The sequence below is a fragment of the Gnatocerus cornutus genome, chromosome 6 (genome assembly GCF_029298725.1).
Source record: "Gnatocerus cornutus isolate USDA-ARS CGAHR chromosome 6, icGnaCorn1.1, whole genome shotgun sequence".
Lineage (NCBI taxonomy): Eukaryota > Metazoa > Arthropoda > Insecta > Coleoptera > Tenebrionidae > Gnatocerus > Gnatocerus cornutus.
In genome coordinates, this window is record NC_142238.1 from 17,400,468 (window position 1) to 17,416,873 (window position 16,406).

Genomic DNA, 16,406 nt, shown 5'->3' on the forward strand with positions numbered 1-16,406 from the left:
GGAGCGGTCGCGACGACGGCCAGGGCGGCGGCGGCGCGCGCCAATCCGCAGGGGCGGCGTCGCGACGCGCCAAACGCTGACGCCGACGCAAAGGAATGAAATAAGACAACACTTTAAAATGTAATACACATACAACTGTTTATTGAGACATATAAATCATCAGTCCTCTCAGAATTAATTGATAGACGATATACATCGTAACAAGTCATCAAGTTCGAAGCTGGCGACTCCGACCATTTATCAATACAATACAGAACAGTCATCGACGGCGGATTTGATGGTTCACCGTGTGGACGTCGCGACGACCGTCTGTTAAAAAATTCCTCGCAAACTCCAATGCGAACGTTTTTCTTAACCGACTTAACATCGCGACTCCACGGACAATCAGCTGGTTGGAGTAGTTGTAGTGAATGGCAATTGTGTTACTATAGTGATAGTATGTATATAATTCTAATACAGTATAATGTCAATTGATTAGCTACATCACACTAAAGATTAAAAGGACAGATCAACTTTGTTACAGTGTACTGAAAGGGACATGCCGGGGAAGCAAAAAGCAAATCAAGTAAAAATTATCCATACAATTATTGTTTAAAAATCAATAACCATGATATTGAGCCTAAAATTGCAATTGAGTGTTTTAGCTGTAATATTACTGTCTGGAGCTGAACTGTAATTGTTTATCCGGTGCCGGAAACAGAAGTATATGCTTGAACTCCTTAAATTACTGCTAAAATACATCACAATGCAAAAATGCATTTGCAGGAATAAAATATATAATTATATTATACATACAATAAAACTCACTCGTTTCATGAGCAACGATTTTTTAGTCAGGACACTGCATGAACCGAGTGCAGTCCCTCCATGCCCCGCCCGATCAGTGATAAACCACCGATCGCGCTAAACAGTGCCAAACCCATGCTTCCATACAGTCAGTGTTAGTTAAAACAGCCAACAGACGATTTTTTTTTAAATTTACAAAACCACGATTATAACCGAATCTATGCAGTGATGTGACACCTGGGATGTCGGGTTGCAATTAAGTAATAAAAAAAATAATAAAAAAAAACACAAGAGAAGAATTAGAATAAAGCGCAAATTGCACGTCCCAGCTTGTAAAAAACTGAGACACCAATCTGCACCGAGACTATAACGACGGGCGACGTCCCTGCGATGTAATCTCCAGAGCAAGGGGACACATCACCCAAATAACATTAACACATAATAAAAAATAACTAATACAAATCAATTTTCAATGAAATTTAAACGACACAGTTAAAAAATTTAGAAAAATCCAACATGGCATACGAATTAATCAAATCAACAATTAAAAAACGAATGCAGATATCAATGAATTATAATAGATGGGGACACCATCAGCTGTTGGGTTCCTCTATGTAGGGCGCAGGCGCACACCAGCAGGCACTAGAGGGTGCGCCTACCCTTGCCCAGACGTAGGGCCACTCGCACTCAGTCCCACCGTGGGCTGCACTGTCCTATCACTTAGCTCCAGGACCCGTACGAATCCTGGTACCACGCCTGCTGCTCTCCGTTGACGTCCGCCCCCAGCGGCTGCTGCGGGAGGGGCTGGCTACCCCAGTTGCTCTGGTATCTGCGCTTTGTCTCCCCTTGGTTCTGGTGACCCCCGTCAAATTTCCGTTTACCTGCTAAATGAAAAAAAAAACATAAACCAAATTGTTCAACATTCGCAAATGTACGAATTTTACATACTCTTCAGATGTTTATACTACGAAAAAATATAAGAAAAATTGCTAGTCATTAATATGTAAATAATTTATTTCCAAATTTATGCCATGAATTCAAATTTCGTACAACAACCTAAAACTGCAAAACGAAACAATCAAAATTCTGGACTAATAAAATAGAAAGCTTCTAATCTCAATCTCAGTCATCCGCAGGTTTCTTTTTCATTATAATTCAAACTTGATGGCATTTTTCAAATTTTCATTTTTGACCAAGATTTGACCGCAACCCGAAGGCAAGACTCGTTTCGCCGTAGAGTAACTTACAAACTTAACAGGATTCTACGTTCAAGCTGGAAGAAACTCCAAACTAAGCACAACTTAACAAAACTGAAACTGAAAGGAATCGGATGAGGAACAGGGCGACAATCTCGGGTTTAAGTTTTCACTTTGAATTTACCTGGTAAACTTCCCTTGGCGCGGCCCACTCCACGAGCGGTTTGGCGTGCTGCCCCACGGCCCCCTGCTGCTCCTCCCCGGCCCGCTCGGTTGGCCGCCGCCCCACGGGCTGGGGGCCCACCGGCCCGGCCACGTGCCACCACCCCACGCCCACGGCCAGCCTGTCAACACACATAATCAATGGAAAATGTAAGATGAAATTCGCACATGTTAAAATGTGAGTGGTCGTCGTATCCAAAAAAGAATGAAACCGTAAATGGTAACACTCCCGTGAGTTTTTGAAAATCGACAAATACACGAAAATGAATCGATTTAAGTTGGATCCTTTCTACCACTTTTCAAAACGGATGAGTGCCGGAGCGTAGTGTTGGTCACAAATAACGCCCCCGAATTTTTTTGGGAAATTAATCAGAGCGGGTTTTATCACAGTTCGCCAGAACTTCGACTCGCTCTGATTATTCCGAAATATGGAAATTATCTCCACAGAGTTAGCAAAGTCGTTTATGAAAAATCGATTTGGTATTATTTTTTCCGTAACTCATTCGACTGCTTGAATTTAAAAACGGTTTTGTCAGGATTTATTTTTGCTAATCTCGAGGTTTTAACGTGCAATTTGTAACACACAACACACTACCAGCACTCAACAAGGAATCTGTGCCAAATGCATAAAACAAAGTCGAGCGGATGGGAGTCTGAAACATGACAGACAATTTGCAAGCAGCGGGGAATCATTACAAATTAGATTCATCGGAAAACAATTGCATTCCACAAAGAGTTAATTTATTATGTTCGCCTGTCTTAAAAACAATTTGCAAAAAATGACTGCAGTAAATATTTTCGCGATTTCTATCTAAAACGCCACGCGAAAAAAAGCTGTTAGTGAAAGTTTGATTGATTTTTGCCTGCATTCCCGTTCGATCCGCTGCATCAGAATCGTGCATTATACACAGCAAGGTGGGTAGAATGGGAGAAAGGTAAACTTGTTAGTACACTTAACAGTTAGACGTACAAACAGAACGGATTACTACATGGGTTAACAACACCAACGAAAGTTCCTCAAGATTTATCACAAGGCGTGTTAGCCGATAGATAAATCTCTCAGATAAACTACACCTACAGCTTGTAGTTTTGATGACGTCTAAGAAAATGATGGATGTATTTGTTGTATATTAGTATTGTCAGATTTATAGTACCTTATCAAGAATCGATAGACAGAATGAAGAGTGACCGACGGAAAGGTTCTACAAATCTCGGACACGTAAGAGGAATGGAGTGACAGGAGATGAAACATTTATTGGTAGAAAGGATTACAACAAACCTGATTCCCAGTGCTAACGTCGTAGAACACGCTAGACGAACTCAACGTGCCTCCTTCATCCAGTTCCTAAGTGTCAACATAAAAGTCAGTAGCATTCTATGGCAACACTTAGCACTGGTTGCCTCACTTTTGTCTAAAAGAAAACGAGCTGCACTGCGTACAGCTTAATTAAAACTCCAAAATAGTGGATTCGGTCCAATCAGTGCAGCTCGTTTCGCTCCTGCCTTAACCTATCGATTTGCGGAAGCTCTAGAAAAGGGTTATCCAAAAATCAAAGACTGGTATATAATGGAAGCTCGGCTACAGAGCGTGAGACCACCTATGGCGGTCAAGCCAAGCAAAGCAAATTAATATAAATAAAAAATCAACAAAAAACAAAGCAAAAGCTTCTAATAAGCACTATAAGCGTAAAGCAAAGACATAAAGCAGATGCAATATATCAACGACATTGCTGTGACACGAAACATGGACAAAGACACAAGCTGCGGTCTTCTAGACACTTGCGTTAAGCTCAACTTAAAAAAAATTGTTTTTATGACAAGTAATGTGAAAGGTTAGTGTCGGCGTGGCGGCGTCTCGTCCCTCGCCCCACTTTTGGATAACCCTGCAACTAAGAGCAGCGCATCATATCTGAGCCAGCCTACACGCGGGCTGGCGTCCGTCATCTCCATGTTTATCATCATCATCATCATCATCATCATTTCGTCAGCATGATCAAGAATTGTCATCCCGACTCGTTCGTTCTCTCTCTTTTCTGTGTTTCCGTCACTTTTCCCGGCGGCGCTGAATTTTGAAGTTGGCTCAGATATGATGGTGATTTGAATGTGGCAAGTGTTCAGGTTTTATTAGTCGACCATGCAAGCGGGTCGGGCGGTTAGGGGTGTTAGGTGCGGCTCGTTAGTGGCATTTGCCGACACTGTGCCACAATCAAACTACCGCATTAATATTATAGAGAAAAATATTAAATAAAAAAAAAACAACAACGGAAAACAATTTCTATAGGCCACCCACCGGTTGTGGTTGCCGGCCTCTCCCTCGGGATTGCGTCGGCGCCGTCGGATAATCATAATAGTAATCTTCATACCGGTAATAGTCATCATAATATGGGTCACTGTAGCCGCCTCGATAATCCCCGTACCCGTAATAGTCGTAATCATAATCTATAAAAGACAATAACAGTCCCAATTTAGCCAACTAGATCCAATCGAGATATTGCATGGAGGTTGTACTACTAGAGCATGCCGGGAAAAGAGTCAAGTAACGATTCTCGCCAATAAAAATTTGCTTTCAATTACAATTACACAACACTACGCTAAACAGAACTTGGCTTCACCATGAGTGACTTGAATGGAACGTGGCGCGCTGGTGCGCCCTCTCTACTTGTTCACTACCAGGCGTTCGAAGAAGAAATATCACAATATATAAACAAGAGAATAGAGGTCAGTCCCTACACCACAGCGTGTACTTACCCGCTGCTCCTGGCTGTAAGCGCAACATTAAACAACACAAGTGATAGACAGATAGAGAGAGAAAGACAGGAAAAAGACACATGCATGTTAGAGTCGGAGCCGCGTGCAATGCTGTACGATGCCCTTGCCTTGCGGTGCCCCCGGCTGCCTCATGCGCACGTCCTATCACTCCTACATTACACAACTCACGCTACCATACATACCAACCCTCTGACAACTAGCACAATTAGTACAAAATATCAACTAAAACAACATCTACCACAAATACGTTAAAATTTACAAGTACTACATTAACTTTCAGACCTGGAATAAACATCGTTTTAATCGACAACATTATTATCAGCATTATTATATTTATTAATAAACAACAGTAGGTGTTCCTCGTCAACTTGCAGTCAGTTTCAACGAAATCACATTAAAACACATCAATTTTTGTGTTAGTGGAATGCTGGAAATTTAATGCTTGTTAAACAGTTTAGGGGAGGGAAGGGTTAAATTTAGCAAGTTACTGGTTAATATGGGCGGCTGTAGTGCAGAACATTAACCATTACAACTGTCGGTTATGTTAATAAATACGAACATGTGTCTCATTCAAAAACTTGGAAGACATTTATAAAAACTCACAAACAGCAGTCCCCATTTTTTATCCACACAAAATCAGCGAGACAAACAAAAATCTTAACACTTAATGGACAAAAAACTCATAAACGGTGAATAATGAGTCCACATTCCATTATTTATTAACATGATAAGATTATGAATGTAACACGATATCGTTTTATTAAAAATTTCATACATTATTAGCATACTTTCAAGTGTGGAATAGTTACTTGACTAACAAGCAGACTAAGGACCTCGTCTTATTAATAAAAATGGGAAAGTAATCTGTTTTGAATCTAGAAAACTCTCCGCACTTACCATAGTCGCCTCGGCCCATTGGTCCTCTCATACCGGCACTGCTCCTCGCTTGTCCAGGTTGACCCCTTAAAGGCATACTACCCGGCATCATTCTGAGATAGAAATTATTGATTCGACACTCTACAAGAGGTGTCTCTTCAACTTACCCTCCACGCACTTGCATCATCTGCATCATACGTCTTTCACGCGCTCGCAAAATTTCTTCTTTTTTCTTTTTATCGGACGGAGGTTTGGCTAATGATACTTCTATATTGGAGCCGCCCATTTCTTTACCATCTAACTCCTCCATGGCCTAAAGAAAGAGATTAGTCCAATGAACAAGTATTTGATAAACGTTTTACCTTGACGGCATTTTCTCTATCTTCGAAATGAATAAAAGCGTAATCTTTGATTTTTTTCACACGTTCTACTTTGCCGTATGCTTCAAAAGCTTCTTTTAGCTTCTCTTCGGTTATCTCCTGTGTTAGATTCCTGACGTACAAGACTTTAACCTTGGACATGGTCTGCTCATCTGGTTCTTCTTGTGGATCGGCCCAATCGACGATAATATCGCAACCCCACACTTTGATTCGACCGGTACCCAAACGACGTTTGGCCAACGAAGCGGCCTTGTGAGATTCATATTCTAGGAAACAGAAGCCGCGATTCTTCTTCTTGTCATCCGGCGAGCTGTAGATTATGACTTCCATAAGGCCGGCTGTACACACACATAATGATCTGGTTAACAATGGATCATCCTATTTGGAGAGGCGCATTATCTGGATGAGCACCAAAGTCCATTGCACCGCGAAACCAGAAGAATAAGAAGCTTGGACTATTCGCATTGGACCTTGTCACCCTTCCGTGCTTGTAGCGGCCCTGCCCTACCCATTGCTCAGGCGCAGACTAACGCATTCCAGGGTTTAAGGGTATCTCAACTTACGTGCATGTTTGGAAAACTCTTCCAAGAGATCGTCTCGATCCCGGTTCTTTGGAATATAGCCCACAAATAACCGGTGATTGTTATAAGATATGGTTACGCCAATCTTTTTGCCTTTCCGTATCTCATAATCATTCAGCTGCAAGAACAGTGGAAGGGTAGCCAATTATGCCATGGGCAAAAGGGTGGGACGGGGCAGGAAAGGACTGAGCCCGGCAGCCGGCCGCCACTAGCTACTGATGCACTTTACCTGTTAATTTACCAAACTCTTCCAGTATCTCCTCTTTGCCTTTAGACTTTGGTATGTTGCCCACGAAAAGTCGGAGATTCGGAACACTAATGTTAATTTTCAGGGTCTTCCCGGGTTTGATTTCGTGATTATCGAGCTGTGGGTCAAGAAATAAAATATGCCAGAAATTAATTTAGACACATCAAATCTTAAATTTAGCACGCTATGCACAGTCGGGCTGCTAAATTCCAAAACAAAAACAAAATAAAACCAAAAAAGAACACGTGTCAACTCCTTTACTGTCTCCGTATCTTCTTCTATCGCAGACTGGAGAAAACTTTTGGTTAGCCGCCCGACATATGGAGACTAAATATATCAATTTGGTTACCAAAATGTACAATTTTGCACAAGGACCTTCGCATGTCTACTTAACACCATGCTTTTTTTACTTTTTCGTCATTTTAAAAGAAAGAAACCGGCATTGCTGCCCGGAACCTGGAATGCTGAACTGTGCTCGAACACCACCGCTACACCCAAACCAAAAGTAAAATGTACACTACACCTGTGAGTGCCACCGAAGCAACTAGACATTGGACGACGAACTGAAATTTTTGATTTTATGGAACAATTTAACGACCTTCGCTAGAGTAAATTTAACGTGAATCAAATTTCGTTCCACTAGAGTTACAATACAAGCACTACCCACTACTAAATCGAAGAATTAGGAGATTACACGACCAATGCCTTTTTACAGCAGTGGTGACGGACTACTTTAATCGAATGGAATTTTGTAAGCTCCGGTCTCAATTTTGCCCCTTTTGCAAAGAGGAGACCTGTAAAGGAAAAATTTTAAATCCAGCCAAACACACCAGTACTTCTGTAGAGCCAATCGCGACACCCGCATAAAGCGTAGTGTCTTGAGTGAGTGATCACAATTTGGTCGCGTCATGGGCTCTGATGGAGGAGAAAGCTACAGAGGGGAAGAAGTATGCTCCGTGGTCAGAGCCGCTGCAACAAAAGTGAGCACTAAATTGCCGGCTGTGACAACAGTTGGCACACATCACTATAATAGAATTGCCAATTAAAAAAAAAGAAACGATCGGCTAGAAGACCACCCGGATGTCATCCTGATGTTCTCCGCCTCGGACTGCAGAGGACCTTGGGAAACCTGGTCCCCTGAAACCCGTTGATTTAGGTACAAAAGGTTCAAAAGGGTACAATTTCAAAAACTGTTCCTGTTTGGTCATAAACAAACCAAAGCAGTCTTTAAAAAGAACTTGTAATTTTCAAAACGCTATTAGGGCCTTCAAGACATCAACTAACCAATCACCGATTTCAAAATGATTTGAAACTAGTTTTACATGTAACAACATAACTACTCTTACAACTTGAACGCCCCTCTCCATCACCTCAATCAGACATCTCTTAAGACGGTCGCTTCCAGTTATTTCTACTCGACCCCAAGCACCACCTTTACTTACCTTTTGGACGGCTTGCTGGGCTGCATCACGTGTAGTAAACGTCACGAAGGCATACCCTCTGTTCGTCCCTGTCATCGGATCCATCATCAACCTTAAATCCCAAATCGTACCGCAAGCTTCGAATAAGGGGATCAGTTCGTCTTCGTACATGTCCTTTGGAATTTTCCCGCAAAATACCTCACATCCAGCACCCGGCGGAGAACCGTCCCACCCGGGCGGAGGGCCCCCGTACTTGCGCTGACCTACACAAAGACAAAAAAATTTAAATCTTAAAATTTTTGCCTAAAAACAAAACTGCCAAGAGTGGTGGTCCGATTAGATTCAACTCTAAATTATTGCAAAACAATTGTCACGTCTTTACGGAACTTGGAATTCTGAGAACTCATTAATTTCAGTCACACCCAAATGTACATAAACACATTTTTTATCAACTTGTAGCAGTGTTTTTCAAGGGCAAAATCAAAGATTTTATTGGACAATAAGCTACCGTGACGTAATCCCACTACTCGCGTACGTTTTCTAAATAAACGTATTGCTAATTGCCCATTTACGTATGACTGGATTTTACAATGATTGAATTTAAGACTAGATAGTGTCTTCATTCATGATTAATTTGAAAGAGCGATTTTTTACCTGTGGTGACATCTAGCGTGTACCCCGTCCTATCCAAAATTTGTTTAATTTTCTCTTCATCAGGTCCTTTAACGGGGGCGGGTGCTGGAGTCGTCGTGCCTTGACTAGAACCGGCGCGACTTTTCTGGCGATAGGTTTTCATAACGCCACATAAATAAGCCGATTTGTTCGACACATGTTCGAGATTTGAATCGAGGAATTGGCCCAGAACGTTGAGGGCTCCGTCGACGGGAAACTCTTTGAGAGCATCGAGAGCTCGCTCATCGAGGTCGACATGCGCTAATTTACCAGTCTTGTATATCTCATCTAATTTCGCCGCCACTTTTTCATCGAGGCCATATTCTATTAACTTTTGAAAGTCTTCTGTTCTCTCGGGTTCCCCTTCAATTTTCATTGGTTCCTCTGATACCTCACCATTTCCTTCGGCCATAGCTGCAAGAACAGACTGTTAATGGGACTGGTTGAGATTATTTCGCGCCAAAAGAATCGGTAAGTGCACAATGCAGTCGCGAGGCCTTGGGACGGTAAAAAGCGATTTATATTTAGAAAGATCCGCAAGTACGATGTGCGCCATTTACATATTATTTGAATAGTTTTGATCTTATCAAGGTAAAAAGACTGAATCACCTTCGGGAATAATCCTGGTCTCTTCAATCAGACCAGAAATCGCCGTAAACTATAAATATCACAGATGCGCAATAATTGCATTATTAATTTCTTATCACCCACGTCTGTTGACTCATTGCAGTGCTTAGTATTGCGAAATTTGTTTTGGTACCTCCCAACATTCAGAAAGTGAAGAACAACCCAAAAACAATAAACAATGTATCGTATTTCCAAACATCCCACTTTTATTCTCCCAACAAATGTTTTGCCGGCACTTCGTCTGTGATATTTCCTGAGATAAAATCAAAACAATATGCTACCAACGCTATACGAAGCGGAAAAGTTCGGACCAAAAACTGCTAATCTAAAATATTGATCAGGAAGTAACAAAAAGTTACCACTTTCACGGATCCTAAGCTTGATTAGTGATTACGAACTTTTTTATTTTCAAAGAAAAACCGCTTGTTAAAACATGTCCTAATTAACTAAAACAGGTGCAAACATTTCACCAGACACTTCCTTCAATATTAAATTTTAAATAAACAATCTAATTATAGAAGACGGTCGATAGAAAATGACAAGTCAATAGTTCTAATTTTACTTTTAGGACGAAAACGATCGATTCGTTTAAAAAGAATAAACGAGGGGAAATTGGAAAAAAGAAAACTATTTTTATCAGCGCTTCAATTATCGATGAAAGTAACTAAAATTAAAATTAAGGATAAAAAATTACTCGTTATCTACAGAGTCCCGTTAATAAAATATTGTCCAATTAAGAAAAAGAATCAAATATAATTGGCTGAAAATGGCTAAAAATTGAAAAAAATTAGAACTATTAGAATAAATAGGAAATTCTTCCAATGCTAGACCAAATAATGTGACTCAATTCTTCGATTCTACTTTGAAGCGACATCGTTAAAATCACCGGTCCAAAAATAGATTTCTGACCCTTCTAATCTGATAAGAAGCAGACGGCCCCCTTCAATAGTCTATATAACTAATAAACTGGAGGTACTTACATCAACTTTTAATTTTACAAGCGACGTGCGAATTTTTTTTGAAATTAACAGTGAAAGTTTAAACTGAAATTATCCAACACAAAAGTCAATTTTTCAATCTGTCATATAAATCATATCCTGATTGAAAGTATCACGACCTTTAAATTGTAATTACAATAAATTAAACAACTTACAGTTTCCAATCAATGATTAACCGTCCGCACTAGAATGCGCGTTGTGTCTAATATGACGCGACGTTTCCATGACAACAATTTGAAGAAAATCTGTCGGAAAATGCAGTTTCCGGTACCTGCGTCATTTCGATTTTCCCGCGCAAAAATCGACGACTTGCGCACGAGGTCGGTCGGAGACCGGCTTTTGTTAACGGCAAATAAACAAAGTAACCTTCACGAAAGATACAAAGTAAAGTCGTTATAAAAGCTTTCCAGGCCAAGAAAATCGAGCAAAAGCGTTCTACATACTACAGATTATCTACAACTACACAACCAGTGTCGTACGACAACAAAACAACTCATTTATGCACTTATCGAGCACATTTAACAAAATAAAGCGAATAGCGGATGAAAGAGTGATGGACAGAGCCGGTCGAACCTTACCCGTTCGAACAATACAGTAAAACGCACACAAATTTTACACAAAAAACCCTAAAAATAACATAAACTTTATATAATTTAAAATGGCGGCCGCGACTGCAATAGCAACGTCAACGTGACCCGGGTTTACACGGCGACGCGCAACTGTTCGGCCTCGAACCAATGCGCGTCCCGCGATATAAAGCTCCTATCACACTTGCACCATAACTAAAATAAATTATCGCGAATTCTTTTTTTTTATCGATCGGAAATTCGGGTCATGCCGCTTAATAAAGGCAGGTGCGTTTTTTAACGATTTTGCGATTTTTCTTTGCCGCTCCCTTTTCGGACGATGGGTTAAAGGGCGTTGCACATCGACTTGGATGAGCTTGAAATGGGACGCCGGCGTGGAGCGTGGAGCGTTACCGTTGCTATGCCGGCTTCGCCATGTGAGCGACGCTTCAGCTCCGTCAAAGAAAATCTGAGCCGTTTTGTTGCAATTTTCCCATATACAGTGTGGTTTTTTGAAGCACTCACACGATTAATGTCCATAGCAAGCTTGATCGCACGAGAGAAAAAAATTGGGTACCTACCACTCTCACTTGTTAATCACTTCACACTTTAACAAACACAACAAACATCGTTTAAAAATAAAGAAACACTTTCGTTAACAAACTAACTAGGATAATTGCTTAGAAAACATTAAACAATATAAATAAATTAATGGGAAAACTTAAAACACAAACTTAATTTGGGCTTAATTTTACGGATTAAAAAATAACGAATTTCGGATTTGGTGTAGTACCGACTCCCGCGGTGTAATGCAATGTGCACTCTGCAGATTCCGTTGTTTTGCAAGCCGTCTAGTCGGCGCGTACTTGCTGCATTCAGGTTGCTCGCTCGCCAACGGACATGCGCATTTCGCGCTCAAATTGCAAACCAGTCTGGCATTTTATACATTCTTTAAATTGCCTCCTATTCACCGTAATATTTAACGACTACGACATACCTTAATCGCCAGACGCCTAAAATCGAGTCACTCATGCGATTTTTCGCCGGCGATTGTTAACAAAATAAACAAGCCACAACCTACTATTTAACAAATAGCACCGTTGTCTTATTCCAAGGCCTCCTTCCTAAATGAACCGACAATTTAACCAACCGCCATACTCATTATCACGTCCATTTCCATTACCATCGAGAATCATAATTCTGCAATGATAAGAAATCCAAACGGACCATTCTCCCACGGTGGTCAGAAATGTCGATTCAAAATTCGCAGGAAACCATCTCGAATTGCGAATATTCCATTCGTATGGTAGCGAACAGTTCCCGCCACTATACACGGAGCAAACAGGTTATTCTAGATTTATTCCCCGTATAAAAACTTAATTTCCAAAGGGGCGGAGGCGGTTAAAAATCTTATAAACTGGTTTCAGTGCGCTCGGAACACCAGCGGCGGTTCGTGAAAACGCCAGGTTCATTCATCTTTATGCGACGACGTGCACGCGGAAAATAACTATTCAAAATTCTGAAATGCGTTGCCAACCCCGTATGCAATAATAAAATTGGCGAAAAGCGCTACCAACACGCGAGAAAATTGAACGCCTCCCCGGCTACCTATTTTTTCATTATCACGAAGCAGCATTTTATTTATTTATGTTATACAAACTTATGTCCACAATAGAACTACCAGAAAATTGTAAAGCCTACTTGGAAATAATAAAACACTCCGAAAAATGGTTTTTATATTACTCATTTCCACTCATTTTCTACGGTTCATTGAAAATATTCAGGTTCAATATCTGTTTTTCATTTATTAATATTAATGGAACCGTGGCGACACTGAAGTGACCTACTTAGCTAGAAAATATCCACATAAATTCAAAAACATTCAGATCAATATTACCAAGTCATCTTAAAGCTGGAACTGTGTTTTATTGCCTGTAAATTTCAAACAGGAGTCGCGGACTTTAACAATGAAAAATGTGTCTAGTATTCTATACAATCAGTCAAATATTATTATAAAAAAAGATTTGCATTTAATGTTAGGGTTATACCTAAACATAAAAAAACTAAAACAAAAAGCGCGAAATTTGAATGCTGATATGCTCTGCAAGAATAAAGGAGAATAAAATTGCACGTCTGGTTAAATTGAAATTAATTATTTATTTGTTCAAAATGTTTATAAAAGCTAAAAATCGTTCGCATATGGTGCGTCATTTTGGATCATTCCGAGTCCTAGCAAGAATAGCTGTGGTTTGTTTCTCCATGCGAAAAAAACGTCATTCTGCAAGTTTATGTGCACATGTTGTAAGTGGAGAAAATAAATTTAGATTTAAATGCTGCAGTGTCGAGGACTTTTCTATTTATACAGTAAAAATAACTTTATGGTTTCTTGGCTTTGGTCTTTTCGTAAAACGTTTAGAATGTCAACGATAAAATTAAAACGTTTTCTGTTCTTTGTCTTGATTCGAATGATAAAATGACAGACACGAGCTGTCGCTGTCTTTTCCACATAAGTAGGTAGGTATAAATTACGAAAAATCCGTCTAAATGACTGTGTAAACACCTGCGGTTCAAACCTCCCGAAAAGTAGGTGTTCCAACAACCCGATGATTACAATCTTTCCCATCATATGCCCCTGTAATTTTTGCTACAAAAAAGAACAGGTTCAGGCGATTGTATCAAATAACAAAACACCCCAAATCTCCTCCCTCTTCACACATCTCCCAATCTTTGTTGGTTCATAATTTGCAAATTTCATCATAGAAATACGACCACGTGACGCGAAACTTTTTGCAAAAAATGTGTTCAACACCAGGTGGGACGCCACTGGCTTGAAACTATGGCCAGGTTCGTCGCATGTTCGCTAAACCGAAGAAGGACAAGAGAGAGTGCGACGCGCCAGCTGGCTTGCAAATTCCCCCCTGTCCCTCTTGCAGCGAGCACTTGCCAAATGTAATCGCGAGGTGCTAGCAAGCAACAAAAGGGTTGGGCCTAGAGAGAAGACCGAGGCATCATCGCGCATCCTGCGTGAGAGAGTGTACTTTTCTTATTATATTTATACAGAGGCGTTCTCGTAACGGCCATCCGGCTGGGGACCGCAGCTCCTTCGGCCTTCTACAAGCTGAGAAGCGGAGGTTCCGCGAAAGCAGCGGCGGAGATTTGCACAGCAAAAGCAAAAAGGACAATTGAAATGAACACTCTCCATTTGGCAAGGTTTTCTTAGTCTAGTGCCAACTTTTTGAAGAAAACAAAAATGTTTAAAAAACAAGATTTCTCTTATGATGTAACTCCAGCTGTTCTGGAAAAATGAAAAACATTATACAGGTGGACAGGCTGGTTAACAAAAAATTAAATTGTTTATTGACAGCTAAAAGTGTTGCGATCAAAATATTGTAAAGGTTTGGTCTGCAAACCCGGAATTACCCAAAGGAATATCTAGCTGTAATGGAGTACTTTTCTTCGTTGATTAAAAAAATGTTTTGTTAAGAAAAAAATATTTTTAATAGGAAGATTTGTGAATATTGTCGATGGAAGGGTTCTTCTCCTTTGTCCAAAAGTTGCAAATTATGTAGATCGTCGGTTGGATTTCAGTCCGGAACATCACTGACCCACTAGAGTGCTACATGCATCTGGCCAAGTTTGCCAAAGCAAGGATGAATCCGGGCGTTGTCAACGACCGGTTGGCAGGACCACTTGTTTCGTTTTTCGTTTCAAGGGGCAGAAATGTGGTTTGTCATCGCGGCTACTTGTCATCGATTCTTCGTGTCTTGTATTCAAAGACTAGGCCCTAAATTTGCTAACGTTGCCTGCAAACATTACGACTAATGGACAAAAATTACACAAAGTGAATGAAAAATGACTGATATCTAAACCAAAACGTCCTTTTCCTTTATATTTTTCAATGTTAAAAACTGTCCAAATTCAAATAGGGTGCCAACAGAAGGCAGGTGGACACATGGTTCAAAAAAATATGTAAATAGCAGAAGTGTTTGCCTCAACACTAGAAAAATGTTTTTCATCGTTTGAAATTTTAAATTTGCAGTTTTTGATTGAAAGCGCGAAATTTGAAATTGATTCGATTCAGGAAAGTTGGAATTTTGATGCTTAAAACTGAGGAGAAAAGCGTGATTCATAATGGAAAAATGTTTTACTTTAATCTTGCTGATAGTCTAAATGAAAAATAGTTTCAGCAGAAAGGAAGTAAAACTAACGTACAAAGATAAAACCGCAGCTGACTGTGACAAATGCCGCAAAAATTTAAATAAGTCGCATAAATGTGTTTTTCCACATTTTCATAAATTTCTCCCCTCATAAACCGGGCAACAGTCTGTTAAAACCCCCAATAAAATAAATCTTATCTAATAGTCTGCGACCTCGATATTCGGTAATGTCTACCGATATTCTTACGATGCTGAATAGACTGTACCCCACGTAGTGTGTCTTAATTCAGTACATTCACCTTTAACGAACTTTCCGCAACTTTTATAGCGTCGCAGACGAGACAGTTTTATATACAACTGGACCACGGGAAGACCGGTCACATCAACCTCACGTGCGTATTCGTATTCGCAAAAAAAGATCACGCATAATCGTGCAAGGATGATACGCACATTTCGCACATCACCCATTGTTCCCCCTTTTGCAGCTCCTGGCAGACAGATAGGTACGAACTGGTGCGAAACAAGACGTGGGGAAAGCGGATTTTTTCAATTTTGCACAAGCAGCTCGACAGATTTCCGTTTTGAAACTCAATACGGAGAGGGAAAAAAATCAACGGAAGGAAGCTTCCAAATGGCACATGGCGGGTTTCAGACAGGCTGTTGGATGCACAAGCTTTCTTAAAAATTTGCACTTGGCAAAAATATTTGCCGTACCTCTTTTGTTATTTCTGTTATAAACAGTTGGTATCATTTGTTACACTTTTGACCCCTAAAAATTATTTTCAGCAACGTTTATTTTGAATTTGTGCGTATTGTGGGTGATAAAATTAGATACTGCAATTTCGTTCTTTTTGTAAAACTTTTATTAAAATATGTGTTGTACATACACAGTTTATAACTCCTTTAAT

At 40.2% G+C, this 16,406-nt stretch overlaps 1 protein-coding gene across 6 annotated transcripts; it reads right to left on the bottom strand.

Annotated features, from left to right (window-relative positions):
* Positions 1 to 112: 112 nt before the first annotated feature.
* Positions 113 to 12,203, bottom strand: LOC148173526 (heterogeneous nuclear ribonucleoprotein Q-like). 6 transcript variants are annotated; one of them, XM_088040080.1, is made up of 11 exons: positions 11,923 to 12,203; positions 9,133 to 9,564; positions 8,500 to 8,741; positions 7,040 to 7,175; positions 6,212 to 6,567; positions 6,017 to 6,162; positions 5,871 to 5,935; positions 4,495 to 4,643; positions 3,484 to 3,549; positions 2,167 to 2,326; positions 113 to 1,670 (listed from the first exon to the last, which is right to left on the bottom strand). In XM_088040080.1, the coding sequence occupies exons 2-11, from the start codon at positions 9,560 to 9,562 to the stop codon at positions 1,507 to 1,509; spliced, it is 1,914 nt and encodes a 637-aa protein (XP_087896206.1). In that variant the 5' UTR covers positions 9,563 to 9,564; positions 11,923 to 12,203; the 3' UTR covers positions 113 to 1,506. The 6 variants fall into 6 exon arrangements, with proteins under 6 accessions (XP_087896206.1, XP_087896203.1, XP_087896205.1 ...); XM_088040077.1 differs by having other exon boundaries at positions 5,871 to 5,962; positions 11,923 to 12,202; XM_088040079.1 differs by lacking the exon at positions 7,040 to 7,175 and adding an exon at positions 6,793 to 6,928 and having other exon boundaries at positions 5,871 to 5,962; positions 11,923 to 12,170.
* Between the last annotated feature and the right edge of the window lie 4,203 nt (positions 12,204 to 16,406).

Coding starts and splice junctions, on each gene's coding strand:
- LOC148173526 (XM_088040077.1), bottom strand. CDS start 9,562: ATGGCCGAAGGAAATGGTGAGGTATCAGAGGAACCAATGAAAATTGAA. Junction 5,963..6,016: donor ATGATGCAAGTGCGTGGAGG/GTAAGTTGAAGA, acceptor TTTCTATCTCAG/AATGATGCCGGGTAGTATGC. Junction 4,644..5,870: donor AATGGGCCGAGGCGACTATG/GTAAGTGCGGAG, acceptor TGTCTTTTATAG/ATTATGATTACGACTATTAC.